The following is an 18,854-nucleotide window of genomic DNA, read 5'->3' on the forward strand; positions in this document are numbered from 1 at the left end:
GCCAGGCAGCGTTTGGAGGGATGGGTTTCCCCCTCCTGTAAGATGAGGAAAATGAAAATATCATCTTGCCGTACTTTGTGAGGACTGAATTAGATAATGCCCTGGAACACGCGCTCAGAGAGCTCTTGTGGCTATGAAGACTGCTCGAATAGTAACCATTTTGAGTGTGGGATCTCGGCCCACTTGCTTTCTTTGCATGACATCACAACCTCCTCCTTTCACACACCCTTGACACAGCCACGTTTTTCTTCTTTCCCATCTGCGGGGAAGATAAGAATCCGACAAACAAAATTACGTAGCAGCATCTGAAAGAGGGAAGTGAAACCCAACGGGATGTTCCTGCTTCGTCATTTTCCTCAACAAACTTTTGTGAGGGTTTACTCCAGGCAAGGTACGGGTGAGTGGAAGAAATGAATGGAGTTCTTACCAGCCATCCAATGAGGAGAGAAACCGCCTTCTTCCCACTGCAGAGAGAAACCAGCATCCAGACTGTCAGGAAACGTGCGTGATGGCGCTGCCCAGTGGACCTCTAATGGGAGCCGCACATGTTAATTTTCAATTGTTTAGCAGCGCATTAAAAAAAAAAAAGGAACAGGTGAAATTAGTATTAATATTAGCACTAATAATGTTGGGCCATAATTAATAATTGGGCCAACGTATTCCAAATAATTATTTCAACATGCAATCAATATTAAAAAATTATTGAGACACTCCACATCTTTTTTGCCATACGAAGTCTTTGGGAAAAGTGTATTCTATCCTTACATCACACCTCAATTTGGACCAGTCGTATTTCAAGGGCTCTGTGACTACATGTGTCTGGTGGCCACCATATTGGGCAGGACGTCTGTGAGACTTTTGGAGAAAAGTGCTCAAGAAAAGTGTTAACATATAAACGTCTCATGTTTGGACGTTTCTTCTATATATATCATGGGGGGTCTGAGGTTTTACCAGCTGAAAAAGGTCCGGAAGGCCCTTTTGACTTCAGCACCATTCAGATTTCCTTCCAGAAACACATCAAACGTTCCTCCAGCTGCTGGGACTGTTGACGGCTGATGGCTCACAGCTGAGTCTTTCTGTGGGCTCTTTCACCGGCCAAAGGGAGTTGCCTCGCCAAGGGTAGGCCCCACATCCAATAACCAGTTGTTGCCTTGGTAAGAAGGACTGACTGCCTCGTCTCGATTTGGGACCACCCTGCAAGGCCACCCAGCTCCAGAGCTACCCTGGAGGAATGGCTGAAGCCCCTGTTGCAGCAGCTTCCCAGCTCAGCTTGTTCCTCTGCCTGACCCTGCAGCTGCCCTCATGTTCTTATAGGTATTGCACTTGAGAGCATGCTTCCATACACCTCCTCCAGGCAGACCCCCTCTCAGAGCCTGTTTCCCAGGGCATCCACCTAAGACCTCTATCCCCAGTGTTAGGTTGTCCTTCACAAGGACAGCAGCTGTATTAACAGACTGAGGCTTTTGTGTGTCATACTTGCAAAAGGACACCAAAGTCTGTGGGCCTCTTGTCAGATGATTGGCTATGGAACTGCACCAAAGGAGGAAATATGTAATCACTGCAAATTCCCTCTTACAAGTTGCTCCAGCTTTTTTTTTATTGTTTTGTTTTGATTTTAATTTGATAGAGAGAGAGAGAGAGAGAGAACACGAGTGGGGAGGAGGGGCAGAGGGAGAGGGAGAAGCAGACTCTCTGCTGAGCAGGGAACCTGACATGGGAGTTGATCCCAGGACTCTGGGATCATGACTTCAGCCAAAGGTAGACACATAACCACTTAACCGACTGAGCCACCCAGGCCCCCCAAGTTGCTCCAGTTTTAGGAATCATACTTGTATCTCCAATTTCTGTGAAAGAATAGAGAGAAACCTGCCACTTGATATATACGTGAGGTAAGATTGGATGTCACCATGGCCCATCACTCTAGCCCTGCTTCCTCACGTGGTGAGGCTTATAGATTCTCAATGCAGTTTCCAGTAACCTCTCTGGGAGCAGCACGGGCCCTGGGACAGGCTGAGGAATCCTGTCTTCCAGTAGACAGCTGCAAGCAATGTAGCTAATATCCAGGTATTCTTTGGCATAGTGTTAGAGAGGAAACAAAGACAGTATGACACTCTTTGATTTGTCTCCTTGTCCTCAAGTCTAGCTTGGCTTAGAGATGACAGGAAGTTCTGGTGTGAGACCCTCAAACAAAACCCTAAATTCTTGGGGCGCCTGGGTGGCTCAGTTGTTAAGCATCTGCCTTCGGCTCAGGTCATGATCCCAGGGTCCTGGGATCAAGTCCCGCATCGGGCTCCCTGCTCAGCAGGAAGCCTGCTTCTCCCTCTCCCACTCCCCATGCTTGTGTTCCCTCTCTTGCTATCAAATAAATAAAATCTTAAAAAAAAAAACTAAACAAAACCCTAAATTCTCAAGCAAAGAAAAAAAAAAAGTCCTACTCCCCACTCTGTCTCCTCCTTACTTTTCCAGCCTTTGTGCTAGTTCTTACTTGCTTTCTCCACTTAATTCCTTACATTCCTTTGAGACCATCTCAAGCGCCCTCTCCTCCATGAAATGTTTCTTCCATTTTATTTTTAAATTAAAAAAAAAATTTTTTTAAGATTTTATTTATTTGTCAGAGAGAGAGTGCGAGTGAGCATGACCAGGGGGAGTGGCAGGCAGAGGGAGAAGCAGGCTTCCCGCCGAGCAGGGAGCCCGATGTGGGGCTCGATCCCAGGACCGTGGGATCATGACCTGAGCCGAAGGCAGACACTTAACAACTGAGCCACCCAGGCGTCCCCATTTCTTCCATTTTAAAGCATTGATATATCATTCACATACCATACAACTCACCATTTAATGTACTTTAACCATTGAATTTAAGCACAGTTCAATGGTTCACAGTATATTCAGAGTTGTGCAACCATCCGTCACCAAAATCACTTTTAGAACATTTTCAAAGACCCAAGAAGACACCCTGTATCCCTTAGCTGTCACTCCCAGGTCCACATTACCCACCTCCAGCCATGGGTAAACCACTAAACTACTTTCTGTCTCTATATATTTGTTTCTTCTGGACACTTAACATAAGTGAAATCCTACAAGATGTCGTGTGTGGCTTATTTCACTTAAGCATAATGTTTTCAAGGTTCATCCATGTTGTAGCATGTTGTCAGTACTTCGTTCTTTTTTAAGGCTGAATCATATTGCATTGTGTGGGATATACCATATTTTATCTATCCACTCATCAGTGATGGATATTGGGTTATTTGCACTTCTTGGCTATTGTGGATCGTGGTGCTACGAATATTCTTGCATGTTTTTGTGCGGGTATGTTTTCATTTCTCTTGGCTATATAGCTCTGAGTGGAATTATTGGATCATGTGGTAAGTCTGTGTTTAACCATTTGAGGAGTTGCCAGTCTGTTTTCCACAGCAGCTGTGCTATTACGTTCCTGAAAGCAGCAATATGAGGGTTCCCATTTCTCCACATCTTTGTCAATACCTGGCATTTTCTGTCTTCTGATAATAGGCACCCTGGTGGGTATAAAGTGGTATCTTGTTGTGGTTCAATTTGCATTTTCCTGATGGCTAATGTTGAGCATCTTCTTGTGTGCTTATTGGCTGTTTGTGTATCTTTTTGGAGGAATGTGTATACAGATTTTTTGCCCATTTAAAAATATGGTCAATTATGTTTTTACTATTGCATTGTAAATGTCTTTATTATTCTAGGTACAAGCGCCTTATCAAATATATGATTTGTGATTATCTTCTCCCATTTTTCTGTGGGTTGTCTTTTAACCTTCTTGATGTTGTCCTTTGAAGTACCCAAGTTTTAAATTTTGATGAAGTCCCATTTATCTATTTTTTTCTTTTGTTGCTTGTGCTTTTGGTGTCTTGTCTGAGAAGCCATTGACTAATCCAAGGTTATGAACATTTATGTTCTCTTCTAAGAGTTTTATAGTTTTAGTTGTTATATTTACACTTTGATCCATTTGAGTGAATTTTTGTATATGGTGGGAGGTAAGGGTTCGATTTCTTTCTTTTGATGTGGCTATCCAATTGTCCCAGCACCATTTGTTGGAAAAAATCATTTTCCCTCATTTATGCCTCGGTGCCCTTGTCAAAACTCAAGAAGTCAACTGACTGCACGAAACCTTTTTTGACCCTCCCCGCTGAAAGAGGACCTGTGCGGAGAGAGAGCAGCGTCCATGTGGAACACTGCCAGTCCCGTGGCGGAAGGAACATGAGACATGAGAAACTCTGGGCTGGCTCTTAACAGTTTTGGCTCAGAAGGGACACGTCACTCCCATTCTCACTTCATTGGCCAAGAAAAGTCGTAAGGCCACCCTGAGGTCCTTGGAGGGCGGAAAATTAGTCCTCCCATAGGGTGGGGAACTGCAGGGAGGGAGAAGAGATTCTTCTGGGGAACAGTAATACAATTTAATGCTTCCTCACCATCTCCTGTATGACCTGACACCTTGCTCTCCTGGTTTTCTTCTGACCTCTTCCTACCCCTTAGCTTTCTCTGCCTGCTCCTTTCATGTTGGCGTTTCCCAGTGTTGTGAGTTTGGCTCTCTTGTCTTCATACTCTACAGACTTCCTGGGGAAATCTCAACCACTCCCACCATCTACTACCTGCCAACTCTTAGTACACTTCCAGCTTCTGACCTGTGTAGCTGATGTCTACTGAACATCTTCCACAGACATCCCAAATTCAGCATGTCCAGACCCAAATTTATCACTGTCTTCAAGCCACCCGAAATCTGCCCCTCCTCCTGAATCCCCAACTTGTATATGGTGGGAGGTAAGGGTTCCCAAAAAAGGGAAATAGCACACCATTCTCCCAGTTGCCCCATCCAGAACCTCGGCACCTTTTTTTTTTTCTTAAGATTTTACTTATTTATTTAGAGCGTGAGCAGGGGGAGGGGCAGAGGGAGAGAGAGAATCTCTAACAGACTCCCCACTGAGCATGGAGCCTGACGCTAGGCTCAATCCCACAACCCTGAGATCATGACCTGAGCCAAAATCAAGAGATGCTTAATTGACTGAGCCACCCAGGCACCCCATAGTCTTGCCTCTTTTAATCCATTCTTCATGTTGCAACCATAATGATTTTTATAAAATGCAAATCCAGTTTTGCTACTCTCCAGCCCAAATCCCTCATTGGCTCTCCACTGTTCTGGGGATAATGATTAATACATTGACAGACTTCAGTAAGACCTTTTATGATCTGGCCTCTGTCATTTCTCCAGCCTCTATAGCATCTGCCTGGCATTTTATTCATCTTGAGCTAGATTTAGTTTACTAAACATACTGTGATCTCTTCATTCAGGGCTTTTGAACAAGCACTTCCCTGGCCTGGGATACTCTTCCTTCTCCTCGGGGTAACTCCTACTTGTTCTTAAAGTAGTGGGCTGTAAATAAATAAAATCTTAAAAAAAAAAAAAAAAAGTAGTGGGCTGGACATCGCTTGCTCCTTCTCTTCAAACCAGGCAAAGACAAAGTGATTGAAAGATAGTTTAGCTAAGAGGTTAAGAGGGAGGGCTCTGCAAACTGATGGCCCAGTTTTGAATCCTGGCTGTCATCTACCAGCTTTGAAATGGTATGCAAGGCCTTACTCCTCTGTGCCTGTGTTTCCCCAGGCATAAATTAGGGAATAATAAGAGTCCCTATTACATAAGGCTGTGGTGAGGATTAAATGAATAAATCTATAGAAAGTGCTTAGAATACTGCCTGACACTGTAAGGGCTCAACCAGTATTTGCCATTACTTTTAGGTATCTCCACAGCACCCTATAGTTACCCCTATAATTAAGCATTTATCAGATAAATATAATTCCCAATTTACTTACCTGACTACTTTACTGCATTGTAAGATCCTTAGATTTGGGACAATGTCTTATTCATTAGGCTTCAGTTCCTGACATGCAGTATTTATTAAATATTTGTTAAATGACTGAATGAATTAATGAACTTGTCTTTATGCAACGATCACTTCTCATCTTCTATTATGAGGATAAATTCTGTCCTCCCCACTTGATGTACTGCAAGCTTACTGAGGGCAGGATCACAAGTATGGTCATCTTGGCCAATCCCATCTCCCTCCAACCCAGTATTGCTTGGCAATATTGAATTAATCAGTTGAATTAAATTCTCCTCCCTGGGGCACCTGGGTGGCTCAGTCATTAAGCATTGGCCTTCAGCTCAGATCATGATCCCAGGGTCCAGGGATAGAGCCCCGCACTGGGTTCCTTGCTCAGCAGAGAGCCTACTTCTCCCTCTCCCACTCCCCCTGCTAGTGTTCCCTCTCTTGTTGTGTCTCTGTCAAATAAATAAATAAAATCTTTTAAAAAAATAAAATAAATTCTCCTCCCTGAGAGCCTTTAGTCTTTTCCTGGCTTTTCCACTTGCCATAACCTCTGATCTATTTCTACATAACCCACTGTAACCTGAAATTCCAGGGAAAGACTTTCCTGTATCTGCTGCCCAATTGTTAGAGTAGGTTAGTTATCCAAGAAGGGACTGAGGACGGTAAAACTCAAGTTAGAGTTAGGAGTTACATTTAGGTGAGGTGTCCTGTGATTTTTGAAAATAATACTGAGCCGAGGGATTTTGTTCTTCCAGATCTTGTAAAAGCTACTGAAATCCAAGGCCCTGTTATAATTTACCTACAGGCTGGGTGGGTAGAACAGCAGGCTGAAGTGAAAGGGGGATTAAGTAGGATGTAGAGATGCAAGTTTTAGTCTAGGCTGTCGAGAAATATATGTGACCTTGGAAGTCACCACCTCTCTGGGCCTTACTTATCCCACCTGTAAAGTGAGGGAGTATAAATGGTCTCTAAGTCTGCCATAAATTCTGATGTATCATGCATCATCCCTCCAGAAGTAGCTCATTCTAGGAAGGAATCTTCTACTGTCCCGCTTGATCTGAGAAGACACAGAACAGAAATGGTGTAGAAGAAACCATAGCAGGTGTCTTTAGCTCCATGGCCAGTGATAACTGAAAATAATCATAGAAATCATCTGGATAAACCAGGAAAGAATTATTCACATCTTGCAGGCAAGGCCTGAAGTGGGATGTGATACTGGTCTTTTGAGTGGGACAGACTTGAATTCAAGTCCCAGCTTAGCCATGTACTAGTTTTGGGGCTGTGGGCCAGTGGGCCTGTTAGTTAACTTCTTTACCCTCAGTTTCCTTGGTTGTAAAAAAGTGGGGCTCATATCTATGTGTTAGAAGTAGTGTAAGGATTAAAAGAAGCAGTTCATGTATCACACCTGGTGTGTAGGCCTTGAATGAACATTAGGTCATTTTCCCTGTTCTATTCAATCCTTCACTAGCTAAAAGTACTTTCACAGATTCCCACCTATGCCTGTGAAACTACTTATTTGCTCATCCTCAAAGGTATTTGGGTCCCCCAGATAAATGTCTAACACATACATTTCAAAATCAAATATTATACAAACCTAGGTATCTTCAAATTCAAGCAGTGGGTCAAGGTAACAAATACTGTTCTGTCAAAAAGGATCACTTTATTAATCTATACATAACACGTATAAAAGCAAGCCAAATTAGGATGTTTTCCTTAGCCATCCTTTCCACATTTTGTGTAGCTTTAGTGAACTATAAACCACTGATTTCTTCACACCTAAAAGACAAAAAGAAGAGATGGTGAGAAAATTGGTGCTTGTTGACTACATACTCAGCTAGAGCTTCCATGATATCCTGACCAGAGACCTGTCTTGGGAGTGGGGCAGTAATGGGCTGACTGGGGTGGGGTAGCAGGGGACCCTGGGAGCCGAAGATGATTAAAGGTCACCATGATCAACATAAGGGGAAGAGATTCTGATTTAGGCATCTACTCCAACAGTGACACGGATGCCAAAGGTACCCGAGTTAATGGGATAAGTGAATCTTTCGAGTTACGAGTCTATCATCAACCTCCGACTTGAGTAGCTCTTTTAAAGAGGAGAAAGGAAAACAAAGACAAAACTCTGTATGTCACTGGGTCTCCTCAGCTCCTTTTCTGTGCCGGCATCCCAACCACCCCCAGCTCCCTGCTGCTGTGTCACTGCGTATGCCACGGCCTGCCCAGAATGAATGTCGGTTCCATCACTTTCTGCAGGTACCCTCTTCATCCCCTTTCAGATCCCTTCTATAGAAGGGCCTTCCTGGACACCCCAGGCCAATTCAGACGCAGCTCCTTCTGGTCCCACAGCACCTGTGCTGACTTCTCTTACAGCACTTACCATACTGTGTGGTGCTTGTCAGCTTACTGACCTGTCCCTCTGCCTAGACTGGGAGCTCCTCAAGGACAAGGAGCTTGTCCCATTCATCCCTGATCCCCATCACCTAGTACAGTCCCTAGCACACAGCAGGTACTCAGTAAATGCTTTTGAAATGACGGAACAGATGTACCTCATTGAGATATTTGACCTTCTAGCACCCTCCACCTACTTAATCACAAGTACCTGATGAAACTGGAGAAGAGGCTCTCTGGGGGCTAATGGCACAGAAGTAAAATGGGGTAGAATAATGGGATGCTATTTGTCTGTCCGGTCTAATAGGATACTATTTGCAGATGGTATTATGGGCTCAACTTCCTTTGTGCTGAGGATGAGATCATTTAGTCCGTGTTTCAGGGCGTGGCCCAAAGATCTGAACGGTCTTTCCCCCATGAGATAGGAACTGTGGTCTGTGCTGCAAGTCTGAAATGCACACCGGCGGCAGTGTGCTTTAAGCACTGGTAGGCACTGTGGATGAGGTAACAGCATTAAATCTGGAGACTCCTAGTAGTGGGGTCTGAGTGGTCTCTTGAAAATACCCCAGCCTGTTACCTGCAAGCTGCCCAGTCCACTTAGAATCTTTGAAGAAACTACTGCAGGCAATGGTAGGTAAAAAGTCTGCATACCAGGAAAATTGTTAGTGAATACTTCTAGAAACTTTGGCCCAGCTTGCCTACTGTTTGCAAACGGACTTAGCCTAGTCAAGAAACTCAGAGCTCCTTTCCCTGCCTCTACCTCTTTTAATTTTCTCCCTGGAGCAACCACTTTGGTGAACCTCACCCACTTGAGCATTGAGACTGGAAACGTCTTACGTAAGGTGCTTTTTAATATTCCAGCCAGAACCAATCGAGACACTAAGCAGAACACAGGTAGGTGCATACAGTAAGATTCAACACAGCAACCCCAGAGCACTGAGTCACAGCTAGAGGAAGATGCACCGGCCATGCTAAGTCCCAGCTCAACTTCACAAACCTGACATACAGACATGCTGGACCTTAACATTTAACGTAAATATCTAAAGTACATGAGTGTCACCATGTAGCCATATTTTGCTGCTACTGCATAGAAACCTCCCTTCATTGGGGCGCCTGGGTGGCTCAGTGGGTTAAGTGTCTGCCTTCGACTCAGGTCATGATCTCAGGGTTCTGGGATCGAGCCCCGCATCGGGCTCCCTGCTCAGCGGGGAGTCTGCTTCTCCCTCTCCCTCTGCCTCTGCCTCTCCCCTGGCTTGTGCTCTCTCTCTTTCTCTTTCACTCTCGCTCTCAAATAAATAAAATCTTTAAAAAAAAAAAAAAAAAAGGAACCTCCCTTCATTAAAAACAGTCTCTCCTTTCGATGGCTCTGCCGGAGATTCTCAGAAAGACTGCAGCAGGTAATTGTGTTAGAAAGAGCACTGGAGGGGTGCCTGGGTCGCTCAGTCAGTTAAGCGGCTGCCTTCAGCTCAGGTCATGATCCCAGGGTCCTGGGATCGAGCCCTGCACTGGGCTCCCTGCTCAGCAGAGAGCCTGCTTCTCCCTCTCCCTCTGACTGCCGCTCTGCCTACTTATGCTATCTCTCTGTCAAATAAGTAAAAATCTTGGGGCGCCTGGGTGGCTCAGTCGCTGGGCGTCTGCCTTCGGCTCAGGTCGTGATCCCAGGGTCCTGGGATCGAGCCCCGCGTCGGGCTCCCTGCTCGGTGGGGGGCCTGCTTCTCCCTCTCCCACTCCCGCTGCTGTGTTCCTTCTCTCACTGTGTCTCTCTGTCAAATAAATAAATAGAATCTTAAAAAAAAAAAACAAAAAAAAAATAAGTAAAAATCTTAAAAAAAGAAAGAAAGAAAGAAAGAAAGAAAGAAAGAAAGAAAGAAAGAAAGGGCACTCGAATAGAAGTCAAGAGACCTGAATTCTAGTCCCAACTGGACCACAAACTTACAGTATGACGCACCCTCTCTGGGCCTCGACTTCCTCATCTGTAAAAAGACTGGCTGGACTAGTTTGGGGTTCCCTGACAAGAGGTTGTGGGCAGGTTTCAACATCGGTCTGCAGGAAAGTTAGGAGGAAACCAGAAAAGTATGTTGTGTGCGTGCATGTGCGCACTCCTGTTGCCGACGGTACAGTTTTCGTCGGGTTTTCACAGGGAGCCAGGAGTTGCAGAAGGTAAAGAACCAACAGACTGCGGGCGCCTGGGTGGCTCAGTTGGTTAAGCGACTGCCTTCGGCTCAGGTCATGATCCTGGAGTCTCTGGATCGAGTCCCGCATCGGGCTCCCTGCTTGGCAGGGAGTCTGCTTCTCCCTCTGACCCTCCCCCCTCTCATGTACTCGCTCTCTCTCATTCTCTCTCTCTCAAATAAATAAATAAAAATCTTTAAAAAAAAAAAAAAAAAGAACCAACAGACTGGAATGAAGGATCCTTTCTGCCTTAATATTCTAATTGCAACACCGGTGGAAAACTAAAACTCCATGAAGTTGTGGTGGGCAACCTTTCCAATACAGGGCACAGAGGCTGCTACCCATAAAGGACAAAATTCACAAACTGGATTGAGTCAAATTAAGTATGTCTTTTCATCAAAAGACACATCAAGAGAGTGAAATGACAGCCCCCCATGCAGAAGACTTTTGCATTACATATTATCAGACAAAGGACCTGTATCCAGACTATATGAGGAATTCAGTAAGAAAAGCAGACAATTCAATAGAAAAATGAGCAAAGCACTAGAATAGGCACGTCACAAAAGAGGATATCCAAATAAGCGTGAACAAATGCCCAGCTTCATGAGTCATCAGGAAAATGTAAATTAAAACTCCAATATGATACCACCACTCACCTACCGGAGTACCTAAAATGAAAAAGACACGGAGCATCAAGTGAGGAGGAGCCGCACCAAGAGCTCAGCTAGTGGGAGTGTAATGTGGACAACTGTTTGGTAGTATTACCAAAGCGGAACATTCACATACGCTATGATGCTGTAATTCTACCCCCTAAGTATGCACCTAAGAGAAACGCCTATGTTCGCTTACCAAAGGACAGGTACAAAAACATTCACAGCAGCACTATCTGTAAGGGCCCAAAACTGGAACCAACCCAAGAAACCATCAACAATAGAGTAGATAAACTGTGGTATAATCATACAATGGACTTGGTGCAATGAGGATAAATGAACTATTACTGCTCCAAACACCATGTTAAATCTCACTCATGTAAAGAGGAATGAAAGACCTGGGAGACTACATATTTATCTAAAGTTCAAAAATGGGCACAACAGAAGCATGGCATTGGAAGTCAGAGAGTAGTTACCCCTGGAGAACTAGTGACTATGACTGGCACACCATCTGAGGGACAGTCCTGTTCTATTTCTTCATCTGGGTCCTAGGTTCACGAGTGTGTTCACTTGGTGAAAATTCACCAAATTTATGATTTGTGCACTTTTCTGTATCAATGGAGATTTCTTCCTACTGCCAGAAAACCTAGAACCTTTCATTTACTCACTGAAATATACTGAACCAATATTTATTGAGCATCCATATAATATAAGACATTGAACTAGATGTTGAGGTTATGGTCTCTGCTCTCACAGAGTTTACAATCCACAGAATTCTACTTGGCTTACATTAAGCCTACTTTTGGTTTCTGCTCTCTTTCTATAGAAAAGGATGGTGATTTAGGAAGTCTGCATTTAGAATGTGGCTTCAGGGAAGACAGCCTGCTAAGAGAGAAACTTTAAGAACCATCATCATCGTCTTTGCTCCTTCCCCAATGGATAAAGATGCAATATCTCTTTAGATAACAGCGTATTTAGACACATCCTTATCTACCTGAAGTGGTCATTATGAGTTTTGACTAGTATCTGAAGTCAGGTCTTTTTGGAAGCATATAGAAATCTACTTCAATATCTGGCTCCTCAAGTTTTACTTCTGTTGAGTTCCAGCCTGTTTCACATGACCCGCAGCAAAGTTACTACACATGTAAGACCATGAATCCCTGTGTGACCTTAAATAAGATGGATCCAGTGACAGACATGGTTCTCCAGGAAACAATGTGAGGCAGAGATACGAGTAGGTTGTGAGAGATCTCTCCCTTCCCATAATTCCACATTTCAGATATTTAGGAGGGAAAATCAGTAAGCCCCCAAACATTCTTCCAATTATTTTCCAACCACAGTTAGATATTATCTACAAAGAAAACCTCTTGAAGCAGAAGTACAAACTTATTTTAAGGACTCTCAGGTTAAATAATAAGCAAATCGCTAAAAAAAAAAAAATCCTTAACTATTATTATGTGCTCTTCTTATTTAATGTGTAGATACTAAAAAATGGAAGAAGTATTTTAGTTATAAGAAACTGGAAGCAGAAGATAATCGACAATCCATTCTCTTGTGTTCCAGGAAAGGGCTGGTAAGGAAACCCTCAGGCATGCCAGAAACTTTTTAGGAACAAGACTAAACCCGTCTTGTTAATTCAGATGAATCCTTTGAAGCTAGAGAGGTAAACAGGTATCTGTCCCCAGAGTCAGTTCTGACTGACCAGAAAGTCAGGTGGGGAAAAATAAAGCAAGATTTCAGAAATTAAGCTCATCATCCTCCCCAACCACCCCACCTCTGGGAATGGCACCACCGTCCAGTGCTTCCCAGGCCAGACATGGAGTTTTCTCTGACTCCTCTCTCTCCTTCACTACCCATATCCCTCCAACCATCTGGAACAGGTAACTTGCCCTCTAAATTTTGCATGCGTCTCTTCTCTCTGCCTGTACTGCAATGACCTGAGTTCAGGCTGCCTAACTCCTCCCCTGACTGGCTGAACCATGGCTAATCAGTTTCCTGAGCAAGAGTGTTACCTCCCTTCCATCTGCTCTCTACTCTCTAGCCATCAAGGTCTTTCTACAATCCTTCCTTGGCTTCCCTCTGCCCTCAAAATAAACTCTGAATTCCTCTGCCTGGCTTTTCAGGCTCCCTTTGCCAGCTCCGCTTACTTCTCAGTCTTATCACTAAATCCTCCTCCTCTCTCCTATTCCCGTACCAGAAGACTCAGACAGGTTAGTAACGTGAAGGCTACTGCTGATCAGAATACAACACTTTGCTTAGCTGGTCTTCTGTGACCCATGTGAGATGTGAAGCCATTTGCTGCTACCATGAAAAGAAGAGAAGGCAAGTGTCAGGAGACTAAATGGCCTTTCACTTCTCCTGAGCTGCTGGTGAGTTAGGCTAAAAGGGGAAAGCAGTGTTTGGCTTTGGAGGCATTTCTGTACTCACCTTTGAACATGGGTGTATCTGATGAGGAAGGGATTTCAAGGGAACTAATAAAGACAGAGTCAGACCACATGAGAACAGGCAACTGTGTTATCCAACACAGTTTATGAGAAAAGGCAATCCTCTGGGCTGGTTATAGATGCCTGGCCTCTATCTTGTCTAGGAATAGAGTGATATTTAGATCTAGACTCACCCAAGTTTATAAAGCACCTACTAGGTACATACTGGACACTCTCGGAACACGTAGCGGGCTGGGTATTAGGATCTCCTCCATTTCAGGGAAGAAGGGCTAATTAACATGCCAAGGTTACAGAGCGAAGAAATGAGTAGCTACAACTCAAGTCCAGGTCTTCTGACCCCAAGCTTAGCTCCTCGGTTAGCGATCTCTCTGAATTGAACTTGAGTATTAAAGGTATTCACTAGCTAAGGGGGAAGACTGAACCTGCCTTTTCACCCCCACTGAGTGGGACGTTGCAAAGGGGAGGGGTGAGAATGGCTACAAGGAATACAAACTCCATCAAATACACAGGTTTTCCCACCCTGCACATGATGCATCAGCTAGCTAGCTGAAAAACTGAACACAGGTAGAACTTGGAGGGTTTTGCCTGTGCAAAGCAAGCAGAATGCCAGCCATGACCACAAAGAGAGGACTTCTAAGGAACAACACGCAGAGGCTTAGAGGTTCTGAAGCTTGCTGTGAAGTCAAAGGGAAGAGGAACAGTCAACCAGCCACTCGGGGCCTTTCGTTGCTAGTTTGCTCCAACTGGAGACCTGGTTCATGGGTGGGCGAATGCCATCTGAATATGACAGTGCAAAGAGGCCTAAAGAGGGGTCAGGCAACTTCTAGGTAATGATACCAAAAAGAGAAAGTCCAGGCACTGTGCCAGATGGCTTTATTTATCATAAGATGTAATTTTCACAACCTGGTGAGGCAGGTATAATTATCTCTATGAAATTAAAACTCAAAAAAATCAGGTAACTTGCCCAAGTCACAGTAGTTAAGTTGGAATATGAGCCCCAGGCTCTGGGCCTTTGGCCTGAGCTGCCTTCATCACAGCCCACAAGCACCATAAAACCAGAGAAACCAGAGCATAAGGTAAACCCACATTTGGTCACTTTCCACAGTTTCTGCACGCGCAGAGCAGACTGCACACCTTCTGGTACTCTGGCCTTCCACGGTCCAATAAGGCATCTTCGGAAAGGAAAGGGAAGCAGGCAGTGAGCACGCACAGGAACCAGCCCTGGGCGCCAGGGTGGCCACAGGAAAACTGGGCTGTGGCTTTGTGTCACCCACTGCCCTCTGCTGGCCACTGGAAAGAGCAGGTGGAAAGAGGACCAAAGATTCATTTCAGGTTGAAGGGTCAAGAAGTGATGATGACAGATTTTTTTTTTTTTTTTAAGATTTTATTTATTTGACAGAGAGAGACACAGCGAGAGAGGGAACACAAGCAGGGGAAGCGGGAGAGGGAGAAGCAGGCTTCCCGCGGAGCAGGGAGCCTGATGTGGGGCTCGATCCCAGGACCCTGGGACCATGACCTGAGCCGAAGGCAGACGCTTAACGACTGAGCCACCCAGGCGCCCCAATGATGACAGATTTTTAAAAACATTTTATTAGAGAAAAACTCAAACTTATAAAAGAAGAGTAGATCATGTCTCATGTTTCTTCACTCAGCTTCAACAATATATCAATTCAGGGCAAATTTTGTGTCCTCTACCCCTAACCCCCTTCCCTCCACCATGTTTTATTTTCAAGCAAATCTCAAACATCCTGTCATTTCATTTGTAAAAATGTTAATATGTATTTCTAAAAGAAAAGAAAAATTTAAAAACCCTGTAACACATGATCACAGCTAAAAAAAAAAAAAATCCATAAATCTAATAATTCCTTATGGGACAAGAAGCCCAAAATAGAAAAAAAAAGAAAGAAAACCCAAAGCATTCAGCCTCACCCAAGAAGCTGCAATCATGCAAATCACAGATTAATAGTCTGAACCACCCAAGCAAACAAAAACACCTCATCTTCAGCCTTGCCAGGATAAACCAGCAGGAACATAGATCAAATAAATATCTTAATTGGAAATGCAAAGCTATGCACTCCTGCACAGTAGGAAGATCTTCAGCTGAGTAGATTTGGCACACGAGCTACTAAATCTTTGTTGAATTTTTGGCCGAATCTTTCCAAAGACTCAGGAGGGGCAGCACTGTGTCCTTGGGGCCAAACACAGCTGGGTATCCAGGAAGCTGGGGTGAGAGGTTAAGAGGTGTGACCACGCCAACTTCCTGGCAATTTCAGCCCAGAGATCAGAATCAGGCTGAAAGATTACTCCCTACATGGCGTTACCTCTGTGCCATCTATCACCCAGTACTGCAAATTTCTATTTACACATCTGTCTCCCCTTCTAGATTATGAACTCCCTGAAGGCAGGACGGTGTGTTCACTTTTGTATCCTGCATGGCTGGCACATTAGAGAGGCTCAGTAGATGGTCACATAAAGAAAGACTGAACTAGGAAAGTCCACCATTTGACAATACCAAGTGTTGGAGAGAATGGGGAGAAAAGAGAACTCTCATTTCCTGCTAGTAGGACTATAAATTGATATAACCACTCTGGAGGGCAATGTGGCAATATCCAAAGATACGTTCAAATGCTTAAGCCCATAAAACAAGAACAGGATGTTTTAAAATTTTTTTGAAAAATATATATTCAGGGGCGCCTGGGTGGCTCAGTTGGGTAAGTGTCCAACTCCTGATTTCAGCTCAGGTCATGATCTCAGGGTCATGAGATCGAGCCCTACATAGGGCTCTGCGCTCAGCATGGAATCTGTTTGAGATTCTCTACCTCTCCCTCTGCCCCTCCCCCTGCTCGAGTGCACACATGTGTGCGCGCTCTAATAAGTAAATCTTCAAAAAAATAAACAAAAATGTACATTCAGAGAATAAAAAAAGAACACAGAAAGAGCTCCTGGAAATTAAAAATACAATAGCAGAAATAAAATACTCAAGAAGGGTTGGAAGCTAAAGTTGAGAAAATCTCCCAGAAAACAGAGCAAAAAGAGATAAAAAATAGGAGACAAAAGAAAGAAAACGAAAGGGCTCTTTGAGGAGGTCCAATATCTGAATAAAAGGAGTTCCAGAAAGAGAAGAGAGAAAACAGATGCAAAGAAGGTAAAAAAAAAAAAAAAAGAAAAGAAAAATTTCTTATATTCTTATTTTCTGAGGTTCCAAAATGAAAAGGCAATGAGTACCCAGTAAAGTAGATAAAAACAGATTCATTATCAAAGCATATCACTGAGAAATGTCAGAGCCCTGGGGGCAAGTGAAGACCTAACCGGCTTCCAGAAAGAATATACACAAAGGAACAAAGGACTGAGAATCAGAATGGCTTTGGACCTTGACAGCAATCCTCAAGTGAGAAGATAATTGGAATAATGATATCGAAATTCTTTTTTTTATTTTTTAAAGATTTATTTATTTGACAGAGAGCGAGCGAGAGTGCACAAGCAGGGGAAGTGGCAGGTAGGGGAGAAGCAGGCTTCCTGCTGAGCAAGAGCCCGATGTGGGGCTCAATCCCAGGACCCTGGGATCATGACCTGAGCTGAAGGCAGCCGCTTAACTGACTGAGCCACCCAGGCGCCCCATGATATCGAAATTCTTAAAAAAATGATTTCGAATCCATCTCCAGCCTAAGTGTCAATTATATGTGAGGGTAAGCTAAAGATATTTCTAGTTATTCACGGTCTCCCAGTTTGCCTCCCTGCATCCTTTCTCAGGAAGTTACTGGAGGCGTGCCTCACCAAAATGAGAGTGTACACCACGAAAGTAAAAGACACAAGAGACAGGAGACAGGGGATCCCTCCCACGAGACAGGGGAAGACAATCTCCGTGGGAAAAGAAAGTCGTGCATGGAAGGAGAAGTGTATGATACAGCCCATCTATGAATCACAGTAACAGAGTCATACGCTGTAAACTCTGACGACTGGCTTCACCAAAGCTACACAGCAACTACCCGAGGACCCAGGGAAGGGAGGGGTGAGCGTGTGCGGTGGGGTGGGTACAAGAGCTGAATTCGAATCTGCCAGAGTGAGAAGTCCACAGATGATGCCGACAACGGAAAAGGAGAGAAGCAGCAGTATACGCCTACTATTTAGCAAACTGACAGTGGACATAAAACCAAGTCACTAGGAGAGTTAGCAGCAGTGGTCTCTGGAGAGGGGAAATTGGGGCGGGGGGGGGAGAAGCGCAAGGTACTACTGCTTTGGCAACGATATGCACGTGACTTTCATAAATCCTAAAATGAGGGGATAACCTGCATACAAGGAGATATTCGGAAAACTGAGAGGGGCAGTAAGGCTTCCAACAGCACCTCACATGGTCTGACGGTTTTAGATCAGATGACAGTGCTGTTCTGCCTGTCTGTACACCAGTGCTATGTCCTAATTCACGACCACCACACTTCAGCACTTCAGAAGTACTTGCAGGATACAGATGCAGCTTTACGTTTTAATCAGGAATGCTGAGGCCACTCAATCCAGCAGGTACATTAAGCCTGGATCTCCGAAAAGGAAATGATTTTACTTTGCAAATAACTGATGTCTCTAAGAGGACGTTTTGAGATGTTGGTTCAGAAGCTCTCCCCCTGCCCCCTCCCTTGACTGAGAGCTCGCATAACCCAGAGCTCCAGGACTCGGCCCAGCTAACAAACATAGGAGACGAGGGTGGCAAACGGTGATAGGAGCTTTGTATAGAAATATGTACATTTGCGTAATAGGCCTTTTCATGCTTTATATGTAGCTTTTTACCTGTAACCTTCATTACATTGTGAATTAAACGTAACTCTTGTCAAAAACAAAAACAAAACAACAACAACAAACAACCACCATGGATTTTCGAAAGTTCTTACCAGCAGTGAAAATGCCTTTGGTGCTCTGTTTCATACTAGAAGGTCTCACAATTGCTGAAAGCCCTGTGAGAGAAAACCAGCAAGGATGCCAAAAAAGCCAGATGTTAGTCATCTTAACACTTTTAAAACCTAAAACGAAATATTCTTTCCAGTTATCCAAGAAAACCAGCAAATCCAGCTCTGCCCTGGTGTCGCAGAATGACAGTGGAAGGGGTATCAGGATTAAGGGCCAGGAGACCGGAGCTGCCAGCCGTGTCACCGACCAGCCGTGTCACCCACCGACCAGCCGTGTGAGCTCAGGCAAATGCCTGCTCCCCTCTGGGCCTGGACCTCCTCACCTTAATTAAAATGGGGGGGGGTCAAGTCACCCTCAAAGGTCATTTTATGACTTTAAATCTGCTTAAGGAGGCTGGATCTCAACCCCAAGATGTGAAATGATTAAAAAGAACCCAAAGTTTCTGCCTAGGAGAAAAA

At 44.3% G+C, this 18,854-nt stretch overlaps 1 protein-coding gene across 2 annotated transcripts in view; it reads right to left on the reverse strand.

The window, feature by feature from the left end:
- Positions 1-443: 443 nt before the first annotated feature.
- The window catches only part of TAMM41 (TAM41 mitochondrial translocator assembly and maintenance homolog), a 56,397-nt gene continuing 37,986 nt past the window's right edge, over positions 444-18,854 (reverse strand). The window contains exons 6-8 of one of the 2 annotated variants that reach the window (XR_004300399.1): positions 18,381-18,443; positions 7,441-7,622; positions 444-529 (exon numbers count right to left, since the gene is read on the reverse strand). Coding sequence is in view for 1 of the 2 variants with exons in the window: in XM_032411946.1 (XP_032267837.1) it covers positions 7,546-7,622; positions 18,381-18,443 (140 nt within the window). In the remaining variant the exon portion in view is untranslated. Of the gene's footprint in view, positions 530-7,440; positions 7,623-18,380; positions 18,444-18,854 lie in introns of those variants that run through there. The other variant, XM_032411946.1, reaches the window with a different exon arrangement.

Source organism: Phoca vitulina, unplaced genomic scaffold, assembly GCF_004348235.1.
Source record: "Phoca vitulina isolate PV1807 unplaced genomic scaffold, GSC_HSeal_1.0 scaffold13, whole genome shotgun sequence".
Taxonomy (NCBI): domain Eukaryota; kingdom Metazoa; phylum Chordata; class Mammalia; order Carnivora; family Phocidae; genus Phoca; species Phoca vitulina.